This window comes from Grampus griseus (genome assembly GCF_964374135.1).
Source record: "Grampus griseus genome assembly, chromosome: 14".
NCBI lineage: Eukaryota > Metazoa > Chordata > Mammalia > Artiodactyla > Delphinidae > Grampus > Grampus griseus.
In genome coordinates, this window is record NC_139008.1 from 88,400,501 (window position 1) to 88,422,461 (window position 21,961).

Genomic DNA, 21,961 nt, shown 5'->3' on the forward strand with positions numbered 1-21,961 from the left:
GCAACGGTGACTCACAAAGCCGGCCCACGCCGGGCAGAGGACGCCTCCCCTGGGCCCCCGTGGGCCCAGGTCATAAAGGCCACGAGGGCCAAGCCCTGAGGAGGCACGTCCCGAGGTGGCCACGCGCGCCCACGCGCGCGCGCGGCCCTGACACCGCACTCCAAGCCGGACCTAGATTTCCCACTGCAAGCGCGACCCGGCCCGGCGACTGGGCCTTAGGGCTGTCTGTCGGGGCCCAGCACCTCGGCGCCCATGTGTGTCGTCTGCTTCGTGAAGGCACTGGTGCACTTGTTCAAGATCTACCTGACAGCAAACTACACCTACAACTTCCGCGGCTGGCCTGTGGACCTCCGCTGGGATGACGTGCACGCCGCCGCCGCCGGGGGCCACAGCGGTCACCGGGGGACTGACGTGCCCGGCAGCCGCGGCGGGCATGTGGCTGCTGCAGGGCGCGGCGCTGGGCGAAGACGTGCAGGGGCGGCCGTCCCGCGGGGCGCGCAGCCAGGCGCAGTGCCTCCTGCAGCAGATCAGTGAGCTGCCCGGCCAGCTCGCCAGCTACGTGCTGGCCCACTCAGTGGGCCGCTGGTTCGTGTACCCTAGTTCCATGTTCCTGATGACACGCGCGCTGCTGCCGCTCCTGCGGCAGGGCCAGGAGCGCCTGGTGGACCGCTACCGCGGCCGGTGCGCCAAGCTGGTGGCCTGTGACGGCAACGAGATCGACACCATGTTCATGGACCGCCGCCAGCGCCTGGGCAGCCATGGCCGCGGCCTGCGCCTCGCCATCTGCTGCGAGGGCAACGCCGGCTTCTACGAGATGGGCTGTCTGTCGGCGCCGCTGGAGGCCGGCTATTCGGTGTTGGGCTGGAACCACCCGGGCTTCGGGGGCAGCACGGGCGCGCCGTTCCCTCAGCACGACGCCAACGCCATGGACGTGGTGATCAAGTACGCGCTGTACCGCCTGCACTTCCCGCCCGCGCACGTGGTGGTCTACGGCTGGTCCATCTGCGGCTTCACGGCCTCGTGGGCCACCATGACGTACCCGGAGCTGGGCGCACTGGTGCTCGATGCCACCTTCGACGACCTCGTGCCGCTGGCGCTGAAGGTCAAGCCCCACAGCTGGAAGGGGCTGGTGGTGCGCACGGTGCGCGAGCACTTCAACCTCAACGTGGCCGAGCAGTTATGCCACTACCCCGGCCGGTGCTGCTGCTCCGGCGCACGCCGGACGACGTGGTCAGCACCTCGGGCCCCCTGCGCCCCCTGCCGTCGGGCGACGTGGAGGGCCACCGCAGCAACGAGCTGCTCCTGCGCTGCTGCCGCACCGCTACCCCGCCGTGATGGCGCGCGAGGGCCTTACTGTCGTGACCCTATGGCTGCGTGCTGGCAGCCTGGCGCAGGAGGCCACCTTCTACGCGCGCTACCGCGTGGACGACGACTGGTGCCTAGCCCTGCTGCGCTCCTACCGCGCGCGCTGCGAGGATCGGCAGGAGGACGAGGAGGCCTGGGGCCCGCACGGGCTCGCTTTCCCCTGGCTAGTGGGCCAGGGCCTGAGCCGGCGGCGGTGCTGGCAGCTCGCGCGGTTCCTGGCTCGCCAGCACCTCAAGAACGTGGAGGCGACCCACTGCAGTCCGCTGGAACCTGAGGACTTCTAGTTGCCCTGGAGGCTGTAGACTGTGCTTCTGCGTGTCCCTTCTCCCACCCCCCACCCCAAACCAGTAAAGCTGGCCCTGCCTGGGATCCCCGCCTGGGATCCCCACCTTGTGTCTGGGGGAGGGTGGGGCAGTGCATAGGGACCTGGCAGACCTGGCACTCTCCCTCACTGGGGCATCCCCTTCCCTCCTTTCTCTTCCTCCCTCCAACATTTGTGGACGGTCCCAGTCTGCTCCCAGCTCCTAAGGGGAATGCAAAGATTAACCTGACCCAGTTTATGGCAACACTGTGTGATGGGTGCCTTGATCACCTAGAAAGGATGGTGTGAACATGGGCTGTGGGACAACAGGAGGCGTCCTTCACCTGGCCTGGGTTACAGGATGACTCTGGGAAAGATGAGTGTTGAAGCGTCTGTGCAAGTCGCCTCTAACTATGAAAGAACACTGGCTTTGGAAGGGCTGTAAAAGTCTTAGCAGCTGGACCTCCCCAGGAGTGCGATGCTGCTGCTTCATAGGGTTCCCCCAGCCCCATTCCTGGCTTCTACAGGATGGGGTTCACCGTGGAACCACAGACTCAGAGTAAGTGGCAGGCAGTCCAGGTGGGACTACAGACACACCTGCACTGATCACTCATTGCTTTGTTCCTGGCTCAGGGATGCCATACAAAATGAGAGACAAGCCCTCTGCCCACCACCATCTGTAATGCAGTCGCATCCTTACCACCTGCCCTTAATTGTATGAAGCAGGGCCTACTGGCTGTCCTCAACCCCTGGGGACAGGGGCTGGCCAGGGTGGTTCCAGCTAGAAGCTCTGGAAAAGCTGAAAGAAGGCAAGTGGGGCAGGCATATAATTGACAGCACCAGAGCAGGACCTGGCCTGGATGCACCTGGGCCAGTGCAAGCAGAAGCAGGTACTTAAGGTGACCTAAAGTACCAGGAAGACCTATGGGGAGAAGGTGAGCTTTGAGCTGAGACAGTAAGGGGAGTTAGCCAGGTGAAGGAATGGGTTTCCTTCCTAGGGATTAGTACCTGCAGGGTGGCTTGGCTGTTAGGGGTAATGCTGTCCAGAAGGGTCAGATCCTCAAGGGTTTGAATACCACTAAAGCAGCGGTCCCCAACCTTTTTGGCACCAGGGGCTGGTTCCGTGGAAGACAACTTTTCCACGGACAGGGGGAGGGAAAGGTTCAGGCGGTGATGCGAGCGGTGGGGAGCAGATGAAGCTTTGCTCACTTGCCCGCCGCTCACCTTCTGCTGTGCAGCCCGGGCCCCTGCACTAACGGATTGCTTGCAGAGGCAATTAGTAGCCAAGGAAGGGTAGTCGTGGGACTTGTTTTAGCGGGACCGGGTTGCCTAATGGCTACACACCTCTCCTTTGACAAGTTTGGCAAACCCTTCTCCGGAGTCTGCAGGAAGCAACTAGCTGAGTGATGGGCAAGTAACTCTGGCCTCAGTTTTCTCATCTGTAAAGTGGGGAGGGCCCCATCTGTCTCACCGGATTGCTGTGAAAAGGAAGTGAGAGAACACGGGGTCGAAGGGCGCCTCCAGCCAGAAGAGAGCAACTCGTGGTCGCGCCTTTTTCTGCGCAACCCCCAAACAACTTTAAAATCCCTACAAAAAGGACAGACGCAAAAAAAAAAGAGCCCCAAGGTCAGTGGGTCAGGCCTCGGAGGGATCGCAAGCGGCCTGAGTCTGACCCGCCGAAGTACGTGAGCCGTGGCGCTCGCAGGCAGGGGCAAACACCTTGGAGACCTCCAAGAGGCCCACCTCCGGGATCCCGTAGCGCCATGTTGCATGGTCCTCCCAGTTCCCACCTTACTCCGTGCACCTCAAGACCCTTCTACCTGTGCTTCTCGCTGGTGGACCGGCCTCCCTTTCCGGCTTCGTCCGCAGCCTCGACCAATCATATTAAGCTGATGAACCGGGACTAGGCCAAAACACTTCCCTCATTGGGCACCGCTCGTGGGGGCGGGACGGGGGGGGCGGAGCGCGCGTCAAAGCGGAAGTGGGTCGTATCGCTGTTGATCACGTAATGCCGCGGCGCTTGAGGCGATTCAGCTGGCTGGTGCGTAAGCGGCGAGCGACACCTGGTGCGGCCCGCTCGGTTCCCACTGCGCCCGCGACCCCGGCTTCGACGCCAGCTGCGGCGCGGCCGCCGCCTAAACATGGACTCCGCCGGCCAAGGTACCCGCGGGCCCGGCGCCGCGTGGCGGCCTTTGGGCCCCTCCGCCTGCGCCCGCCCGTCCCGCGGCACCTCTTCCTCTCCCACGCGCGCGGCCTCGAAGCTCCTGGCGGGTGTTCCGCCCCCGCTGGGATCGCTCTGAGCACTGGTTCCCCAGCGCCCTCCCCTCGCCCCAGAGCGTTGGGTTTCGTCACTCCGGGTAGCTCCCACTCTGCCCCCGCCCGACTCTTGCCCGGCGGGCCGCCCTCAGTCCCTGCGCAGGGCCCTCGGGGACACCCCATCCGGCCCTGGATGCGGGCCGAGGTGCCGTGCGCGGCGCCCGGGGAGGGGAAGGGAGGCGACGCCGTCCTCGCGTTGGGCGCAGCGCCCCTTGGGTGGCAACGCAGCTCGGAGCCCAGCCTACTGCAGAGTTGTCTGGAGGGGGAAGGGTGCAGTGAGTCAGGGGCACACCCAGCATACCAGGCCTGTTTCCGGAACTGACATCCCAGACTAGTTGGAGGTGGCCGCTGGGGGGTGTGGAGCGGGCCCAGAAGCTTAAGATCTTGAGGAGGTGGTACGAGTCTGTCTTCCATCCTGGGGCTCTAGAGGGAGTGCTAATCCTACGTTGATGTAACTACACTGGATGATTTCAGGGTGCTTTTCTATCGTTTGATCTGTGTCAGCGTATTAATTAAACATTAGAATTCGTCATAAGCGTGGGGTTCCGGTCACGAGAACGACAGAAAACATTTACTGAGCACCTTCTATGTGCCAGACACCATTCCAAGCCTGTTTCTCAGATCTTTTTCCATTTTCGCAATAACCTTTTTATAATGGTCCAAAAAAACCCCATTTTGCAGATGATTATACAGGCTGAGCTGAGATTCACCCAGGTGAGGGGCTCTGGCCCCCTAGTGTTGCCTACTGCAGCAGCCCCTGCTAATTCTCTCTGTAGGTCCTTTGGTAAGGACCTTGGTCACCTCTGAGTCAGGGTGTGAATAGCGTCTGCCTGCAGGGGGTACCGAGCTTGGTCTCACCCAGAGACTGGGCAGCGCACAGCATGTTGGGTGAGCACACAGTTTTATAAGCAGACAGTGGCTGAGGGCCTTTATTTGTTTTTTAAGAATAGAAAAGTTGTAGGGATCTCGAGGCACTTACTGAATTTGAGTAGGGTCAACACAGCAGGTACGAACGATGAAGTAAAGCCACGTAGGTTGATCTCAGTTAAATGTTGAAATCTGTTGATTAAAAAGAAAAGCTTCATTTAGTGAACATTTCTAGAGCACCACAGAAGTGCATGGCTCCAGCTGTGGGACATGTGAAGGGAATGACACGGCCAGCTAAACAGAGTGTCTTTGGTTTTAAGGGCATTTCGCCTATTTTTAGCAGATTCTAGGGTTTCTAGAGTAGACAAACATACCTGCAGTTAAAGACACTTTTACTGTTCTGCGCCTTTAATTTACTTTTCTTTCTTTTTTTTTTTTGGCCATGCTGCGCTTGGCTTGTGGGATCTTAGTTCCCTGACCAGGGATTGAACGTGGGCACTCGGCAGTGAAGGCGCAGAGTCCTAACCACTGACCATCAGGGAATTCCCTTTAATTTACTTTTAAATGTGCCAAACACCATACAGAGCCCGTCTCTTCACAGAACGTGCGGATCAAAAGGGAAGATGTTTTCAATGCTGATTGTATAATGTACTAAACGACGACGGCCTTGCACTTGGAATTGGAAAGAACCGACGTAGACGTGTTTTTCTTGTAACCTGCTAGTGCGTACAGGAAAGTGCGTTTAACGTGGAGAACAAACGTGACGCAGGGGTTCGATCCTGGTCTGGGTGTAGCAGAGGTGTGAGGAGGCAGTGCCCTCTGCACACTGCCGCAGCCTTCTTGCTGTGGGGTGAGGGTCGAGGATGAACTGAACGGATTTTGTTTTGCTGACTCCCCACAGGGGCTGGATGACTGTGTTCCTTGTGTGTAATCTTAGCCTGCGCCCTGGCCGAGCAGCTGATTGGAAAGTGGTGCTGGTAGTGTTTACAGCTGTATTAAGTTCCTTCACGCTAAAAAATGGAAGAGCTGTTAGATCCAGCGGCTTTATTTTTAACAAAGGTTTCCTGTCTGTGAAGATAGTATTCTTACAGGAGGAACCAGATTTAGGGAGTGGCTGCCTTGTGCCAGCATTTCTAGAACCTGAAGAAGCAACTTGGGTGGCCTGAGATGTGGCTGCTCCCAGTCTGGTGGCCAAAACCATCTTTGCAGAACCTTTCAGAGAAGAGGCATTGTCTCCACGGGTCCCCCGCCCCTTTCTCCTAAACCTGCCCTTGCACCCTTGCTTTCTCCCTCGGTGGAGACCTCTGTCCTCTCTTCCTCTGTGACTTCTTATTTGATGCTCTCTGACTGCATTTTGTCTCTGGCAGATATCAACCTGAATTCTCCTAACAAAGGTCTGCTCTCCGACTCCATGACGGATGTCCCTGTCGACACAGCGATGGCCGCCCAGGCTCCTGCTGTGGAGGGTCTGACAGATGCCGAGGCGGAGGAGCTCAGGGCTGAGCTTGCAAAGGTGCTGTGCCATGGCTGTCCATCCGGGGGTGACTGTGAGGCCCTCCCAGCCTGATGAGGGGCCAGAGTGCGGCTGTGCTCTGGAGAAATTGCCCTGGGAGATTGTCCCTGGAGCCCCACAGAAACTGCCCTCTGCAGCCCTTGGCTGGCGTGTGTCTGGCACCTTGTGGGGGCTCCATGAGGAGAATGTCCGCATGGGGCAGCTGCTGGAGCGCACCATCTGCTGGGAGTGTCTCTTTTGGAATCAACACGGCGTTTTCAAGACCCCCATGGATATATCAGTCCCTGGATCTTCATTTTTCTTTTTAAAATACTTCTGTAAAAAGCGTTTCGTGTGATCTTTTTAAAGTGAGAGCTCTTTAAGAGGAGATAGGAGTTAAGAACAAAAGTGTCTGCGTATAATTTTTATTCAGACTAACTGCCAAGAGTGTTTCTTTTTACGGTGTGATACAGAGTCTAATAGTGACTCACTTGAGATTCCAGAATCTGGGGAAATGAACTTGTTGGCGTCAGTCAGGCAGAGGCTGGAGCACGCTTGTTGCAGTTCTCTGCTCCGTCTTCGGAAACAAGCCCGTCCTGATACATCCTGGGTCCAGGCCTGGGTCTGAGCAGAGCTGGTCATGCGGACAAACCCAGCCCCAGGACCAGGTTTTAGACCATAGAGGAAGCCGCCCTTTCTGAATTGAACGGAGGTTAAAGGAGAAGCAGCAGGAAGTCCCAGGAGACTTACGTTTTGCCTTTTATTTCAGGACATGTTGGTTTAGAGAATAAAACCACAAGGTTTTTTTCAGAGGTGAATTGCAAAATGAAGAAGCTCTTGTGTTTCTTAAAAATTTCAGCTTGCGTGTCCACGTGCCCTTAAGCCCATGTGCCCAAAGCACCATAAATGGAAAGTTCGAGTCACCGAGTGTCACTGCTGGGGTGACTGGTAATAGTTTGGCCTTAGATGATCCTGTAGTTTTGAATCGTTTCTTTTTCAGTATTTTCTAAAGCAGAATCTAGTGATATATGGGGCTTTAGGCTGTTGTTAGTGCCTTAACCCAAACAGTCATTTTTTTAAGAAAGGGACTTTTTTTTTTTTACAGTAGCTGTTCACATAGGAGCAGGAAGGAGCAGGAAGTATTGAGAATCTAAAGTAGGAAGGCTCTAAAGGATGCTCCTCTCTGTAGTTCAGTCTTTGTTTCAAGACATGAGAAGGTTCTGGTCGTTATTGTCAAGATTTTTTCTGTTGCCCAACTCAAATTACTTTAAGCAGAAAAGAGAATTTTCTTTGGGCTTCTGTAAGTGGCTTTTGCCGAGGCCGGCAGCTGACCTTGGGACACAAATGTTGTCATAAGGGTTGTTTCTCTGTCACGTGGGTCTCTGGCCACCCATCCGTCTGTCAGCTCTGCTTCCTTCCCCCGACGTGTGGAATTCCCCCATGGTGCAGATGGGGCCTGGCTGCCAACCCGCCCACCTTCTGTTACTCACACCCAGACCCGGAGCCTGGACAGAAAGGGGCTGCTGTCTTCTAACACCCGTTCCTAGTCCCAGGGAAGAGCTCCGACAGGCCTTGCTTGTCAACCACGGGTGGGCACTGTGGTCAGTAGCCCCGCCAGAACACTCGGCTTAGGGGGGCGGGACAGTTCTCCAGAAGAAGTCGAGGTGCTGGTGCCACATACAAACAGAACCGATGCCTGCTGTAGACTGTTCCTAAGACGAGCTGTGTTTCTGTAAATGGAAAATTCTTAGGTGATTCTGAGAAGGCCTTCACTGCGACGTGTGTAAGGATGGTGGTCACTTCCTGCCATAGTGGTGGCTGAATCCTGGTAACCGTGCTTTTGCAGGTGGAGGAGGAAGTTGTCACTCTGCGCCAGGTGCTGGCAGCCAAGGAGAGGCACTGTGGAGAGCTGAAGAGGAGGCTGGGCCTTTCTACCTTGGAGGGCCTGAAGCAGAACCTGTCCAGGGGTTGGCATGATGTACAGGTGTCTAATGCGTGAGTGTCTGCTCTACCTGCTTCATGGGCGTTGAGTCCTGGGGGTGAGGGGCCTCCTGGGAGCAGGGTCAGCAAGTGTGCCGCTTGGAAGCAGCCAGCTGGGGGCCCTGAATCCTTGCCAGCAACTGAATTTGTATTTATTCAAAGAGTGTAGAGTCTACACGTGTTTTTAAAAGGCGGCAGACGTGCTAGCTAGTTGTCCAAGCCGAAATTGACAAGAAGAATATGTTTCAGGGTCTCCATTGGAGAGAACACGAATTAGGTGCTTAATGAGGCTGGTTTTCCATGGTCCCCACAGGTCAGCGTCTGCCGACGTGAGTCTGTGGACATGAGTCCTTCTCATGGGCATGACGTGGTCAGGACCTCTGACCCAGACCCTCTGTGCCGCAGCTCTCTGAATTTGGGTAGTGCGGCTGTGTGGCTCCTCTGAAACGCATCCTCCAAGGTGGGGGGATGGGAGGTGTCTCCCACTGTCTGAGAAGCCAGGTTCCCACAGGAAGACCAAGTCAATTTTCATAAATCTGCCCTAGGAAAGGCCCAGTTCTCTGTCCTAGGAAACTGTAGGCCTTGAACCCCAAAGGGTGGCTGTGTTGGGGCCATGGGCTGTGCCCTCCTTGCTCCTCCCAGCTGTTCCCCAAGACACAGCTTCCGTCGAGTGAGCGGGCCCTCCTTCGGCATGAGGAGAGTGGCTGGGCCTGCAGAGCCGGTGCTGAGCAGAAGCAGGCTGAACGTTCAGTCTTCCTACCAAGTGGTCCTTCTCTGTTTTCCCTGGAATGTCACTTGCCAGTTTGAAACCTGAGTTGAAGTAGTTTTTCTAAATCATTTACCACAGACTTTCTGTTTTTAGCTACGTGAAAACTTCTGAGAAACTTGGAGAGTGGAATGAGAAAGTGACCCAGTCGGACCTGTGAGTGCCTCTGCTGCCGGCACCTCCATCCTCTCCCCTCCTGACACCTTTGAGGGACAGGGAGGCTGTGCACACTTGGCTCAGACCTAGCTGTGGTGTTTCTTGGCTATTTTATTTTTAATATAATTTTTCTCCTCTCAAACACAAAAGAAACTGTCCTTTAAATGCTTCTGGAAGAGGGTGCAGACGCTGAAGGAAGTTCACTCCGCCACCAGACCACACTGAAAACTTCCCCCTGCCTGATGTGTGTCCCTCAGATCAGAGGCCGGAGCTGAGCTTGGGCCACGTCTGGCTGGCGATGCACCTTGGGCGCCATCTGGACTGATGCTGATGGCGCTTTTCCCCCTCCTTCCCCTGCAGACCTGGCTCCAGCTGTGGTGCTCTCAGGGTCTCTTGCACTTAGGGGTGGCTCTTGAGCTGGGGGCGCAGCGTGGGCCGTGCGGGTCAGATCTCGAAGGAGCTCCTTTGGCCTGAGAAACTCCAAGCTCTCAGCCACACAGAAAATAAGTAGAGCGCAGAACCCTCACGGGTAGCTCTGTGTGTCTGACAGACCTCTGGTCCAGAAGGACTCCCGACGTCTTATTTGAGATTCTTAAACAAGATGGTAGCGCTTCATTCGTGCTCCGTTTTGGGTATAGCCTTTGAACTGGGTGGTGCAGTATTTCATTTTATTATTATTTTTTAGATTTTATTTATTTATTTAGGTTTGGGCTGCGTTGGGTCTTCCGTTGCTGTGCGCAGGCTTTCTGTAGTTGCGGCGAGTGGGGTCTACTCTTCATTGTGGTGCACGGGCTTCTCATTGCAGTGGCTTCTCTTGTTGTGGAGCATGGGCTCTAGGTGCGCAGGCTTCAGTAGTTGTGGCTCGCGGGCTCTAGAGCACAGGCTCGGTAGTTGTGGTGCACGGGCTTAGTTGCTCCATGGCATGTGGGATCTTCCCGGACCAGGGCTCAAACCCGTGTCCCCTGCATCGGCAGGCGGATTCTTAACCACTGCGCCACCAGGGAAGCCCCTGCAGTATTTTAAAATAGTCACCTTCTGGGAGGTCTTGCTTAGAAGGAAGTGCTGTCGTGCTTGCCAGAAGGCATGGGCAGAAAGCCCTTCTGTGTTGGGCTGAGAGGAAATGGTTGTGACCCAGCTTGTCTTGGAGGTGCCCGGAAGCCCAGGTGGGCCAGCTGTGTGCGTGGAGCCTTTGCAGCCTGGGGTCACGAGGGGAGCCGGGCACCGAGTGGGTCTGGTGGTTGGGGTTTCGTGCTGTTTGCGTGGCTTGGTAGGGCAGCCCGTTGCTGCAGGCAGGCTCACGGTGCAGACCAGAGCTGAAAATAGCCTTGGGAGATCTTAGTGCTGTTCTGTAAAGCCAGTTGACGGGAAGCTGCTGGGATACTGTTTCTGACGATCACGGTTCTGACTCCTCTGAACGGACCCTGTGGCTCTGGGCCTGCAGGTGTGGCTGGTGGGATGGCCCTTTTCATGCGCTTCATCAGGCAGCGGCCACGAGGTCTTAGCCCCAAGTCTGGTGGTAGAGTTGTCAGGGCTGGAGGCGTCTCTGCAGTGATAGCCCAGGACGGTGACGACGCGACACAGCTGCTCTGCACTCTCGGGGTCGTCTGACTGGTGCCTCCCTAGCGGTGGCTGCCGGAGACCGCTGCTGGGGTTCCGCGTCCAGAGCCTCGGAGCCACCCTGTCTTTCGCGATTCGCGATCCGTGTGCTGGTGGATCCCTTTCGGAGAGCGCCGCCCAGGGGGAGGAGGCGGGCGTGTGCAGCCCGAGCACTTAGCTCTGGTGCAGCGGTCCTGTCGTGAGTGGGTTGATGCCGTTTGGGAGGGGGTCTCTTCCCTCGGCCAGCTGTTGATTCAGCAGCCGTGCTCTGTTGGTCGTGAAGTGATCACCTAATGGGATCCTTTTTTAGGTGGATCATAGCTAAAATCGTGCTTTGTGTGGACACCAGTAAATTGCACAGTCACTCGTTGGCATGTTGAGTTCTTTGGTCGCAGGTGACAGAAAGCACAGCTACAGATAGTGTCAGCCTAGGAGGGACGGGGAGGCTTTGCCTGGCGAGAAGCCCCCGCTCCAGGCCCTCTGCCCGGGGCTCCAACCAGCGCTCCCAACCTGTGTCCCTCCCCCTTCCACTCTCCCCACAGTGGCTTTGTTCTCAGGTAGCTCCTCTGTGGTCAAGGGGTGCCTGGTGGGGCTGGATGGTATCTTCCCAGTCTTGCAGACCACCAATAAGATTGTGCTTTCACTGTGGTCCGGGAGCTGTAGTCTCCGGCCAGGCAGTCTGGGATCACGGGCCCCACCGAGTGGCAGGTGGAGACGGCCCCCCAAGGGAGGATCCTGGAGGAGGAGCATCCAGCAGATGCCTCCCTCTGACTGACAGCCACGCCCACTGGTCCTGGGAGGAGGCCTTTGTCTTCCTAAAAGGTGAAAGGAATTCCCAAAGGGGCAGCGGCCAGGGCCGCACAGCCTGGTGCTCTCAGGCACGGGTGGGGCTGAGTTACCAGGACACAGACGCTGGCTCTGCCCAGGCCTCTGCACCACATCTGTCCCAGAGGGGTGCTTCCCTGCAGAGTGGCCCACAGCACGCGCCTCTCCCGCTGGTGATTCAGTGCCTGGGCCCCCTGCTAGGTCACCCTCAGGATGCTCCACTTCTGTTGCCACCGTCTTGAGAGACGCTGAGACAGGCCATGGTGTAGGTGGCAGCTCCGGGTGAAGGCGTCTTCAAGTCAGAAGACGCCTGGGAGAATTGTGACCACAGTCTGCGTGGAAACCCTCTGAAAGGAGGGTGTGGACTTTGGGTTTTGGTACGAATCAGCTGTGGCCTAGAATGGACCTTGTCGCTCGGCCCGGGGGATCCTGTCCAGGCCCCAGCTGTCCAGATACCTGGGTCACTGGGCAGGTGATTGGACTTTGAGTTCCTGTTCACTTAAGTTCTGTGATCGTGTCAGACTATCACTGGGGGAGGAATTTCTCGTTGTCAGGGTTTTCTAAGGCCTGGGTTCAGAATGAGGCCTCTTACTAGTTTTTGAATCCAGAAAACGCAGAAGCAGATTTTTCGGCAAGGATTTTAGAAATTATTTTTTCCTTGTTATTAACAGTGTGTTCCAGAATCACTGACCTTCTGGAAACTGAGATAAACTCAAATGTCTTAGCGATTTCAAGATATTTCCAAACTCTTGCTGGGAAGCGACGTGTTTTGAGGCCCGGGCTCTGCTGTGCTGTGAGTGGCTGCAGCTGAGGGGAGGGAGGCCCCTCCAGGGTGCTTGGGGCCAGGCCGTCCCCACAGGACGGGGAGTGCAGGGCACCAGGTAGGAGGCTGGCCTGAGGGAGGCGGGTAGCAGGCGCTCACGTGGGGCCTCCCGAGGGCGACGATGTGGGGTGGATGGGAAAGGGGCCTGGAAGCCCCACTGCTGGTGCTGTCCGAGCCAGCCCCCTGTGACCTGGGGGTGCCAGGAGGGCCGGAGCCGGCTGGCGTCTCCGGAGCCCTACCATCTCGAGCCATTGTTGTGGGGTTGCCAGTTTGGCTAGAAAGGAGCTCCTGGGTTCAGGCTGCTGTGTCTTCTGTTTCTGGTGGGGGCTGGACGGGGGGCTGGGTGGGGTGCTGGCAGCTGTAGGTGTTGGCTCTCAGCCTGGGCCTGAGGGTGTCCTTGCCGTCCCTGTGGCCCAGGCACCCTGCCCGTGCCTGTGCCACTGCCGTTGAGGTCACGAGCCATCTTGTTGTGGGTGAATGGGGCAGGAGGGTGTGGAACAGGCCGTCTCCGCCAAGACCACCCCCTTGAACCAGTTCTCAAAGGACATGGTAGATGCAGAACAGGAGAGTGGAGGGCTGGAGGGGCTGCTCGGGGTCTGAAGGCTGGCCCGGCACAGGCCGCACTGCCGGCTGCATCCCCTGTGGGTGTGGTCGAGCTGTTCTGTCCTCAGAGGACTGTCTTAGACGAGAAGAGAAAAGAGAAGCCCCAGGAGGGCCTGAGGGGCTGGTCTGCTTGGCCGCAGGCCCTGGGCTCTGTGGGCCTCTTTGCTGTAGGGGTGGGGCAAGTAAGTTTCCACGGAGGGGAGCCTGCATTACAGGAAGAGCAGAAAACGGTGTTATTACAGGGTGGGGGGTCGTGACCTGGCAGTGCTGCATCTGTCCCTCATGCAGTCCCCTGGGGGCCCTGAGACAGGACACGTGTCCTCTTCCTGGTGGCCAGGCTTTCTCACCGCCCTGACCGCCCCCTCTTTTCTCTGGGTGCCTTGTCCTTGGTGTGGGGAGGCATGGCTACGCCTTCTGTTTGGTTGGTTTAACTGGTGTTTCTCCTTCCAGCTACAAGAAGACCCAGGAAACCCTCTCTCAGGCAGGACAGAAGACCTCAGCAGCCCTGTCCACCATGGGCTCTGCCATCAGCCGGAAGCTTGGGGACATGAGGTGAGACTCCCTGGCCTGACACCTCCACCCTGAGAGCTGGGACAGGCAGGTGGGGTTTTAGGGGGTTTAGATCCACTAGAGGGTCTGCAGGAAGCCTGCCTGAGCCTCCAGGCTCAGATGCACATGCCTCAGGGGCCCCTCACCACCCACAGGTGTGGCCACACCAGCCCCTGACCAGTTGGTTCACAAACTCTTGTTTACCGGCTACCTCTGCCATTTATTTGTATGTTTCTTGGGGTGCGGGGTTGAGGGGGGTCACTGGTGCCTGTGGGTAACTTTGGTACTTAGGGTTGGTGGAGGCGATGCTTCTTGTTGGAAGTTCCACGGAGAGAAAACGATTCGGCCTGGGGGCAGCGTCAGCCTGGGTGGCCCGCCAGCCTGGACAAGTCGAGGGCAAGCGTGGTGTTTCCCGGGGTGTTTGCCAGGCCTGCCCTCAGAGAGCGTGCGGCTGCACGCTAGGGCCCCCGACTGAGCGTTCTGTCCCAGAAGTGGTTGAGACCCTGCTGGCCACCCGAGTGCCTCTGGGGCCAGGGAGAGTGGGGGGCCCGGGCACTAGGTGGACCACACACAACAGTGGCCACCCCCAGCCTGATGGCCACGCCGCTCCCAAGCCAGGCTTCACCCTGAGTTTCCTGCTCTGGGCTTCGCTGCTGCCCCTGCAGGGCCTCCTTGGAGCCAGAGGCCAGGGTGTGGCTCCTGGCTGAGCTCCTTCCTTGCTGTGCCCTCACAAGGGCCTCCCTCGGGTTGTTGGGACTAATTGGAGAGAGACAGCGGGCAGTGCGGGTCATCCCCATCGCCAGCACCCTGGACTTGGCCCCCCGGGTTCCACTGCCGGCCCTGCCCTATCTCCTCATAGCCAAGAATCCTATGGAGTTGCTGTGGGTCTGGCCTGCTGAGCGTGGCATTGGGAGTCCCCCTGGCCCTGACCCCTCACCTCTCACCCTTGAGTGGGCTCCTTCTTGCCTGCTTAGGGTAAGCATTTCCCTGCCTCACAGCCTGTGGCTGCCTCGTGGGCCTCAAGATAGGAGCCCTGCCCTGGCCAAATGGCCACAGGCGCTCACAAGCCCCAGGCCCCACCCGGCTGAGCAGAGGACAGCTGGTGCCTGGAGCCGTGCTCACGTTTTATCAGTGTTTGTTTGACATCGTTACCCCTCTCCTCTCCTTGACCCCCCCCAGCCTCTTATTTTGAAAAACTTCAAACCTTCGGAGAAGCTGAACCGTCAGTAATAGGCAGTCTGTGCCTCAGGGGTGCACCCTCTACAATGGGGGACCCTGCGGGCCACGCTCGGATGCAGGCCTTGCCCACCATGGCTGTGATTCGGGCACAAGAGGGACCCCCCACCCCAGGCGGTGGCTCTGCGCTGGCAGCAGGAGGGCCTGTGGCAGTTGCTCCCCGAGGCTTCGCGCTGCTCGGCTCATGCTTGACTCTGGGTGTGTTCCTGGATCGAGTCTCCCTTGACGCTCGATGGGATGCCTACTGTGACCACCTGAGCCAGGCTGGGGTAAGCCTGGCGACAGGCTGATCACACGCCCCTGGCGGCCAGGCCTCACTCCCAGGGCCCGTCACAGAGCGAGGGGAGCGTCTGCTCGGGTCTGTGCTTTCCTGCAGAGGCTGGTCTGATGACAGGGCATCTGAAGCAGGTGACAGAGGTCTGCTTCGTCCTCTTCTGGGAACATTCTCTTTCATTTTTCGTGTCATGCGCTCACGTTCGGTATTCTCGCTCACTTTCGAGCGTGTTCGGAGCACTCTGGCTGGAAAGCAGGCGAGAGGGCGGAGCCCCGGGCGCGTGTGGAAGCGGCTGCGGGCGAGCCTGCTGGGCAGTTCCTCACGCGAACGGCTTCGATCTGGGGGAGCAGCGACGTGGCCCATGCTCCGTCTGCCCCCGCTGTCTGCTCAGAACCCGGAGTGGCCGTGTCGCTGCAGGTCCTGTGCCTGCCGTGCGTGAGTCAGACCGGCAGAGGAACCGGCGCGTGGTCACGGTGCCTGTTGGCTGGGGTCTCATTCTGGGGCCTCGAGTGCCTGCTGCTGGTTTTGCTCTCATGATTCCAGTGGTACTGTGATCTCTGGGTCTCAGGGTCCTCGGTGTGTCCCCATCGCCTCACCACGTGGTCTCAGGTGGTTTCTGAGGCCAAGGCCCATTTACCTCCGTGGTTTGGAGCTTCTCAAGAAGGAGAATCAGGGAGGTCTCCCTTGCACGTTCAGGGTCAGGTGCTGCTCAGTCCTTCAGGACAGCAGCCCCACACTGGTGTCTCGAAGGGCCCGTCCAGGAGTAGCCCGGGTCGAGAGGCCTTCTGCATCCCCGGCGGGGGGGAACTGGATTGGGGCCAAAAACCCACTTAAAGCAGGGTCAGGCCTCCGTCCAGCTGGGTGACCTTTGATGGGACACATGCCTCCTCTCACCATTGGGCTCGTTCTCCTGCCGAGCAGAGCAGGTCCTGCCGCCCACCAGAGCGGTGTGGGTACGTCAGGCCATGTGACTGTCACTTCTGAAATGATCTCCACGTTGGGGTGGCCTTGTCCCCCTCCCCAACCCCCCGCCCCCCCGGGCAGCTGCCCTTGGACACGCTCAGATTTGTTGGTCAGCTTCTGTCATCTGTGGTGATGGAGCCAGAGCATGAAGTTCTCAGCCCTGGGGGTGTCGCAGGCCCTGTCGCGGTGCAGGGGGCGCCCCAGCCCAGCTGGAGTGCAGGCTGATGGGGTCCTGGGGGAGGCACCGACCCCGGGGGCCGAAGAGCACCTCACGCCCTCGCTTTGCTTGTTTTTTGGGGCTCCTTCTCTCCAGTCTGTGGCGTAGTCAGATGCGAGGGTCCCTCGTATGTGACCGCATCCAGGAGGGCGGGGCAGAGGCTGGGGAGGGGGCACGTGCCCTCCTCTGGCAGCGTGGTCGCCGGCGTCCCTGTGCTCTTCCGGAGCTCGAGCAGAGGGGCCGGGGCAGGACCAGGCGCCCCTCCTAACACTGCATCTCTTCTCTCCTCCTGCCGCCGCTCTCAGGGCTCGGCCCTTCTCACACTCCTTTAGGTAAGACTGACGCTGGACACGCTGGGCACGGCTGGCCCCAGGGGAGGCTGTGCGGATGAAGGTGGGGGTGGGACCAGCACAGCAAGGTGGTCACCAGTGGCGTGACGGGTTCAGGGCTCCTCCCCTGATTGTGCAGCCGGCTGGGTCCTGTTGCCGCCCGTTCTGACCCGGCCTCACCGAGTAGCTATCGGCCCACCCCTGACTCTATTCCTGGGAGGAAGGGGCCCTGCCGGCCCTCAAGCCGTCGTGTCCCCATGTCCTCCTCCCCCAGAAGCAGTCCTGCCCCTCAAAGTGGAGCTGGTCTCCTCCCCGCAACCGAGCACTCTTTCTGCCGCGGGGTGCTTGGGACCGGGTCAGACAGCCTCCCGAGTGTCCTTTACCTCATGCTGATCGAGCCGCTCCTCCGCCTTGGAGGTCTGGAACCCAAGTCCAGAGCAGCCTGTGACTTTAAATATTCCTACTTGCTCTGCCGGTCTCTCTGGAGCTGGCTGTTAAGTCACGTGGGGACACCTGGCGGTTCTTGGCACCAGAAGTGTCTTTAGCACCCCAGGCCAAGGGCGTCTTAGTTTCCTTGTCCCAGCACCCTCTTCCGGCAGTGTCACGCTTCTGGGGCCATGCGAGGGGCACCCGGGTCTGGTTCTCCCCCCGAGGGCAGCCTTGCGGCTTCTCTGCTTCAGTGGTGCGGGGTGGACGGGGCCTCAGCTTCCTGCACGGGGAGGCCGGTCCTGTCCTTGCCTTAACTCTCCTTCTCTGCTCCTACCATGCTTCCAAGCAGCAGCCACTCCATCCGCCACTCCATAAGTATGCCGGCCATGAGGTAACGTGCCCCCGCACCCCACGGCTCCCTGAGCCCGCTGGGACCCCACTGGGAGGCCGGTGGGAGGGGGTGGCTTCAGCTGGTCCGTCTCACTCCCCAAACCCCTGAACCAAGGACCACTTTCCCCCTCAGCGTCCTCTTGGCTCAGGGTTGGGAGATACTCTTCGAGGCTGAAGAGCTGGTGGGGGTGAGGCCCCAAACTGGGCTCCACCTGGAACTTTCCAGGGCTGCCCTCAGGGCCGGGCCGGAAGGGACAGAGAGGCTTGCACACGCCAAGAGGTCTCAGGTGTCTCCAGGATTTTTATGGTGGCTCTCTATGTCCTGAGAACAGCCAGAGCCAGGACCTGTTCCTCCTCGAAGTCCCCACCTGTGCTCGCTCCTGCTCTGTGGTGCAGCCTGGGTCCCCGCAGAGCTCGTGTCCCCGTCCAGGAGAATCTGCTGCAGCTGCTGTCCCCCGAGCGTGCCAGGGGTCACTGACAGGCTGCCTCCAGAGGCCTGGGCTCAGGGAGCTGCGGAGCCAGGGAGGGGGACGGGGGCTGGGTGGGACCAGGCCTGGCCTGCTTTGTCCTCTGCCTCCTCGTCACTCTCTGCTCTCCGAATGCTCCTTGGTTTTCCTCTTGCTCGATTTCTGTGAGAGATCTGTGTGAAGAACACGTGGGACTTTCCATAACCCCAAGATGTGCATTTAGGGCGCAGCAGAAACGTGCCCGGCATCCCCCGGCTGCCCAGTCAAGGGGTCCGCAGTTTGCCCAGATGAAGTCTGGGGCTCACCAGCTGGTGGCATGCAGATCTTCTGTCCTGCAGTTGGGGGGTGTGGCTGACCTCGGTTCTGTCCTGGGGAAGCCTCTGAACATGTGTGCCCCCTCCCCTTTTTTTGGCTCGTCATGTTTTTGCAGTGAGACCTCGGGATCTCTCAGGGATCTCTCCAGAAGATGACCCTAACCCCGAGTTCCTTCAGGTTTAGGAGGGTGACAAAGCAGTGTGCTCCTTATACTGACATCTTTCTCTCTCTTTAAAGGAATTCTGCCACCTTCAAGTCATTTGAGGACCGAGTTGGGACCATAAAGGTAACTGGATCTGGACCGCCCAGTTCTGCCGGGGTGGGACACGTCACTAGTCATTGTAGGTTCACGTGCAGTTATGGGAAATGATACGGAGAGCTCTTGTACCTTGTGCGGTTTCCGCCGGTGGTAACGTCCTGCAGTGTCACAACCAGGACGCGTGGCTGTTACAGTCACAACAGAGCACAGTTCCACCATCCCCACAGAGACTGCGGCCTGCCTACCCCCTGCTCTACACCCCTGGCAGCCCCTAACCTGCTCTCCGTTTCTGTTGTGTCAAGAACGTCATGTAAATGCAGCCACGCAGCGTGTTGTCTCTTGGGGATTGGCTCTTTTCACTGTGTAGTTTCCTAGAGAGATATCCAGCCTGTTTCCCGTGTTGGTGATTTGTTTTCTGTATTGCTGAGCGGCGTCCATGTGACATAAACTCACGTAGGAATCGGACACCTTGAATTCCCAGCACGGGCCTAGGATCTGCTAGGTGTGCGTGCTCTGTCTCATGTTCTTCTTTCTTGGTCTTTTCCCATCTGTAGTCTAAGGTTGTCAGTGGCAGAGAGAATGGCAGTGACAACCTTCCCTCCCCGACCGGGAGTGGAGACAGACCCCTGCCCGATCACACGCCCTTCTAAGCCTGTAGCGGCTTTGCCCAGCCACGGAACAAGCACACCGTCATCGCCACAACTGCAACTTCGAGCGGCGGGTGTTGAGAACAATCACGCCATCCCCGTGGAGACGTGGCTGCCGCGCTCGCATGGGTCAGAGAACATGTCTTGTACACAGATGCCTCCCCTTCTGTCGGCAGATCAGCAAATCACTGCGCCGTCCTGCCTTGGAGCAGGAAGCGGGCAGGGTGGTGGGTCCCAGGGTGGGAGCCAAAGCCAAGCTCCTGTTGGGAGTCTTGTTAGTAGATCAGCATGTTGAAAGCGGGGTGGGGGGGGGGAGAGCGATAAGTATAAAAACTCCTTCCCTAAGTCGCAGAAGGAAGAGCCATCCAGAAAGCCCTGCCTGATCTGCAGTTTTATTTCAAAATGCCAAACAGGAAAACTCCCCATTTTCTGAGAGCTTCCAGAAGGCTGAGTAGCAGCAGATGCCTAACCATTACACTAATGATCTAGCTTTAAAAAAAGCAAATTCTTTATTTTTTAAAAGCAGTGGGTTTTTCAGAAAGTAAAACTACGCAAAGCAGCTTTAGCCTCCCAGTTAGAGAATGTTATTCCTTTGGACTCAAGCTGAAGTGCACGCCTTATATTGCCTTATGTTTTATTTGTTTATAATGTTTTTGTATGTATAAACGAGGGTTCCTTAGTGGATTTTGAGTGCTGTGTAAAATCCTGCATCCAGCCGAGGGGCAGCACCTCTGTGCCAGTGGTGTGTTTTATTTCACGAGTGCGTTCCATCCCCGTATAGAAAACTGGCTTCTCGCTCCTCTCAGTGACCGGGGCAGCTCCCACTGGCTGGTGGGGGTGGGAGAAAGAAAGACCAGCACCTTCACAGAGGGCTGGCGCTGCCCCTGTACAGGCTGGGCCTGGCTGGCACGTCACCGATCAGCGGCTCCAACCTGGGTGTGTGGCACACGCCAGGGCCAGCGAGCAACAGGCAGACCCTGCAGGTAGGTCAGGGCCAGGGCGTCGGGTCAGCTGGGACTCTGCTGTTGCCTTTTCTCAGGAGCTACAAAGATCTCTTTCTGCTCCGATGCTGCCACAGCCCAGCAGCCTCTCACCCAGGGCTCCACGTCTGGCGCACCTGGAGGGGCGCTCTGTGCCTTACAGGCTCTTAGCGGGCAGAGACCTCGCCGGCATCTGTGCACTCTTGAAGGGAAGGAGCCGTCAGCTCAGTGTCTACTCTGGTCGACTGTGATGTGCTGTCTGGTACCTGAGTGTCTGCTGGTCACTTCAGACACACTGGGGGGTGGGGGGTGGCTGCCGTCCACACTCGTGCCTTGGGAGGAACGCTGCTCTGTGCTCCTTCCCCAGGGTTGGAATCTCTCAGATGGGGTGTGATGGGAAGGCAGGATGCAGGTGTAATAACTGATTTATCTTTTCCTTAAAGTAGATAACGGGTGATTTGTCAATAAAGCATTCCTTTGGGGGAAAACCCACTTAAGCTTGTGTGGTGTATCTTACTTCATTCAGGAAGGTGGCGAAAGAGTGGCAAAATAACCGACAGGCAGGATCCCTGCACCCTAGGGAGAGGCAGGCAGGAAATAGATGGTCTCAAATACAAATTCTAGATCTTCAGTGCCATGAGAGGGTGTGTTGGTGACAAAGCTGTGGGGTCTCTGGGGAAGGGGTATGGACCGTGGGGAGGAGCCGGCCAGGTTACAGTCGAGTCTGGGCTGAGCTGCCGGAGCCATGCAGGCGGGCACTGCAGCAAGAGGGTGTCCGGCCGGCCAGGATCCACCCCACTGAAGCGCTCGGGCCTGGCGTGAGAGCTGCTTGAACTCCTGAGGTCGTCCGGCTGCAGCTGTAACAGCTGTGGTGCAGGAAGGGCACCCGTGTCTTCGGCTGGGTGGGTGGGTGGAGGGGCTCGCTGAGAGGGGGGCGGACCTTGGGAAGAAGAGGGTCCCGTTCCTTGGGCCAACAGTGTGCGGCCATCTTCCCGTCCTCGTGGCCCCACTCTGCTGGGGCACCACGTGAAGGTGCCGACCACGGGTAGACAAGTCCTGGAGGAATGAGGCGGGGGGGGGTGAGCTCAGGTGGTGCAGAGTGGGAAGCAGGGACCTGGGGGTGGAGTGCAGGGGTGCCGTGGAGAGGACTTCTCTGCTAAGTGTCTTAAGGTCCTCTGTGTACAGGATTCAAAAGTCAATACTGGGTGTGAGGCCCGCTCAAATGCGCCTGTTCCCTGTACACCCCCCACCTGCCCTGTACGATGACTCTTCACCCTCCCAGTGCTTTCTTCATGCAAAACCGAGCAACTACGAATGTGTATTCTCATTCCCTTCCCGTTCTTACTGAAAAGATGGCTTACAACTTCCTGCACTCTGCTTTTCCTTCTTAACGCTGTGCCCTGGAGTGCTAGCCGCACCACCCCCAAAACTGTTCTGGGGAGAGCCTCGCTCTGCACTGCCCTGGTGCTTCACATGTGTCCATTCCTGCTGTATTGGGTGTGCCCAGTGGGAAGTCCCTTCACTGGGAGCATCGGACGTCCTTTGGGGTCAGAGGGCACGGCTTGCCTGAGATGCAAGAGCAGGGAAAGTTAATGGCTTCGAATTGTGTGAGACAAACGCCCCAGCCCGGCAGTGCAACACAACATGAGGCGGCGCCAAGTGGAGAAAGCACCACCGCTGCTCCCAGTCAGCATTTACTCTCATTGACGACGGAAATGGGTTCCATGTGGTCTTCACTTACTCAGTACTTAAATGCCTGTGGGTAAGAGTTTGCTAGGCTCTTGTTCTGGGGTACAAGGATGACCCTGACATGGAC

The 21,961-nt window shown here is 58.2% G+C and overlaps 2 protein-coding genes across 3 annotated transcripts; both read left to right on the forward strand.

The window, feature by feature from the left end:
* Positions 1-252: 252 nt before the first annotated feature.
* On the forward strand, positions 253-1,667 carry ABHD16B (abhydrolase domain containing 16B; the record flags this gene model as incomplete). The annotated part of the gene is given in 5 exon segments (XM_082670581.1): positions 253-402; positions 404-1,190; positions 1,193-1,306; positions 1,309-1,646; positions 1,650-1,667. Coding segments are annotated over 5 exon segments (1,407 nt in total).
* Positions 1,668-3,652: 1,985 nt separating this feature from the next.
* Positions 3,653-20,647, forward strand: TPD52L2 (TPD52 like 2). 2 transcript variants are annotated; one of them, XM_082670148.1, is made up of 8 exons: positions 3,653-3,826; positions 6,217-6,362; positions 8,188-8,336; positions 9,184-9,243; positions 13,541-13,642; positions 16,635-16,661; positions 18,497-18,545; positions 19,073-20,647. In XM_082670148.1, exons 1-8 carry the CDS (start codon positions 3,808-3,810, stop codon positions 19,166-19,168), a joined length of 648 nt encoding a protein of 215 aa, XP_082526274.1. In that variant the 5' UTR covers positions 3,653-3,807; the 3' UTR covers positions 19,169-20,647. The 2 variants fall into 2 exon arrangements, with proteins under 2 accessions (XP_082526274.1, XP_082526275.1); XM_082670149.1 differs by lacking the exon at positions 16,635-16,661.
* The last annotated feature ends 1,314 nt before the right edge of the window (positions 20,648-21,961 follow it).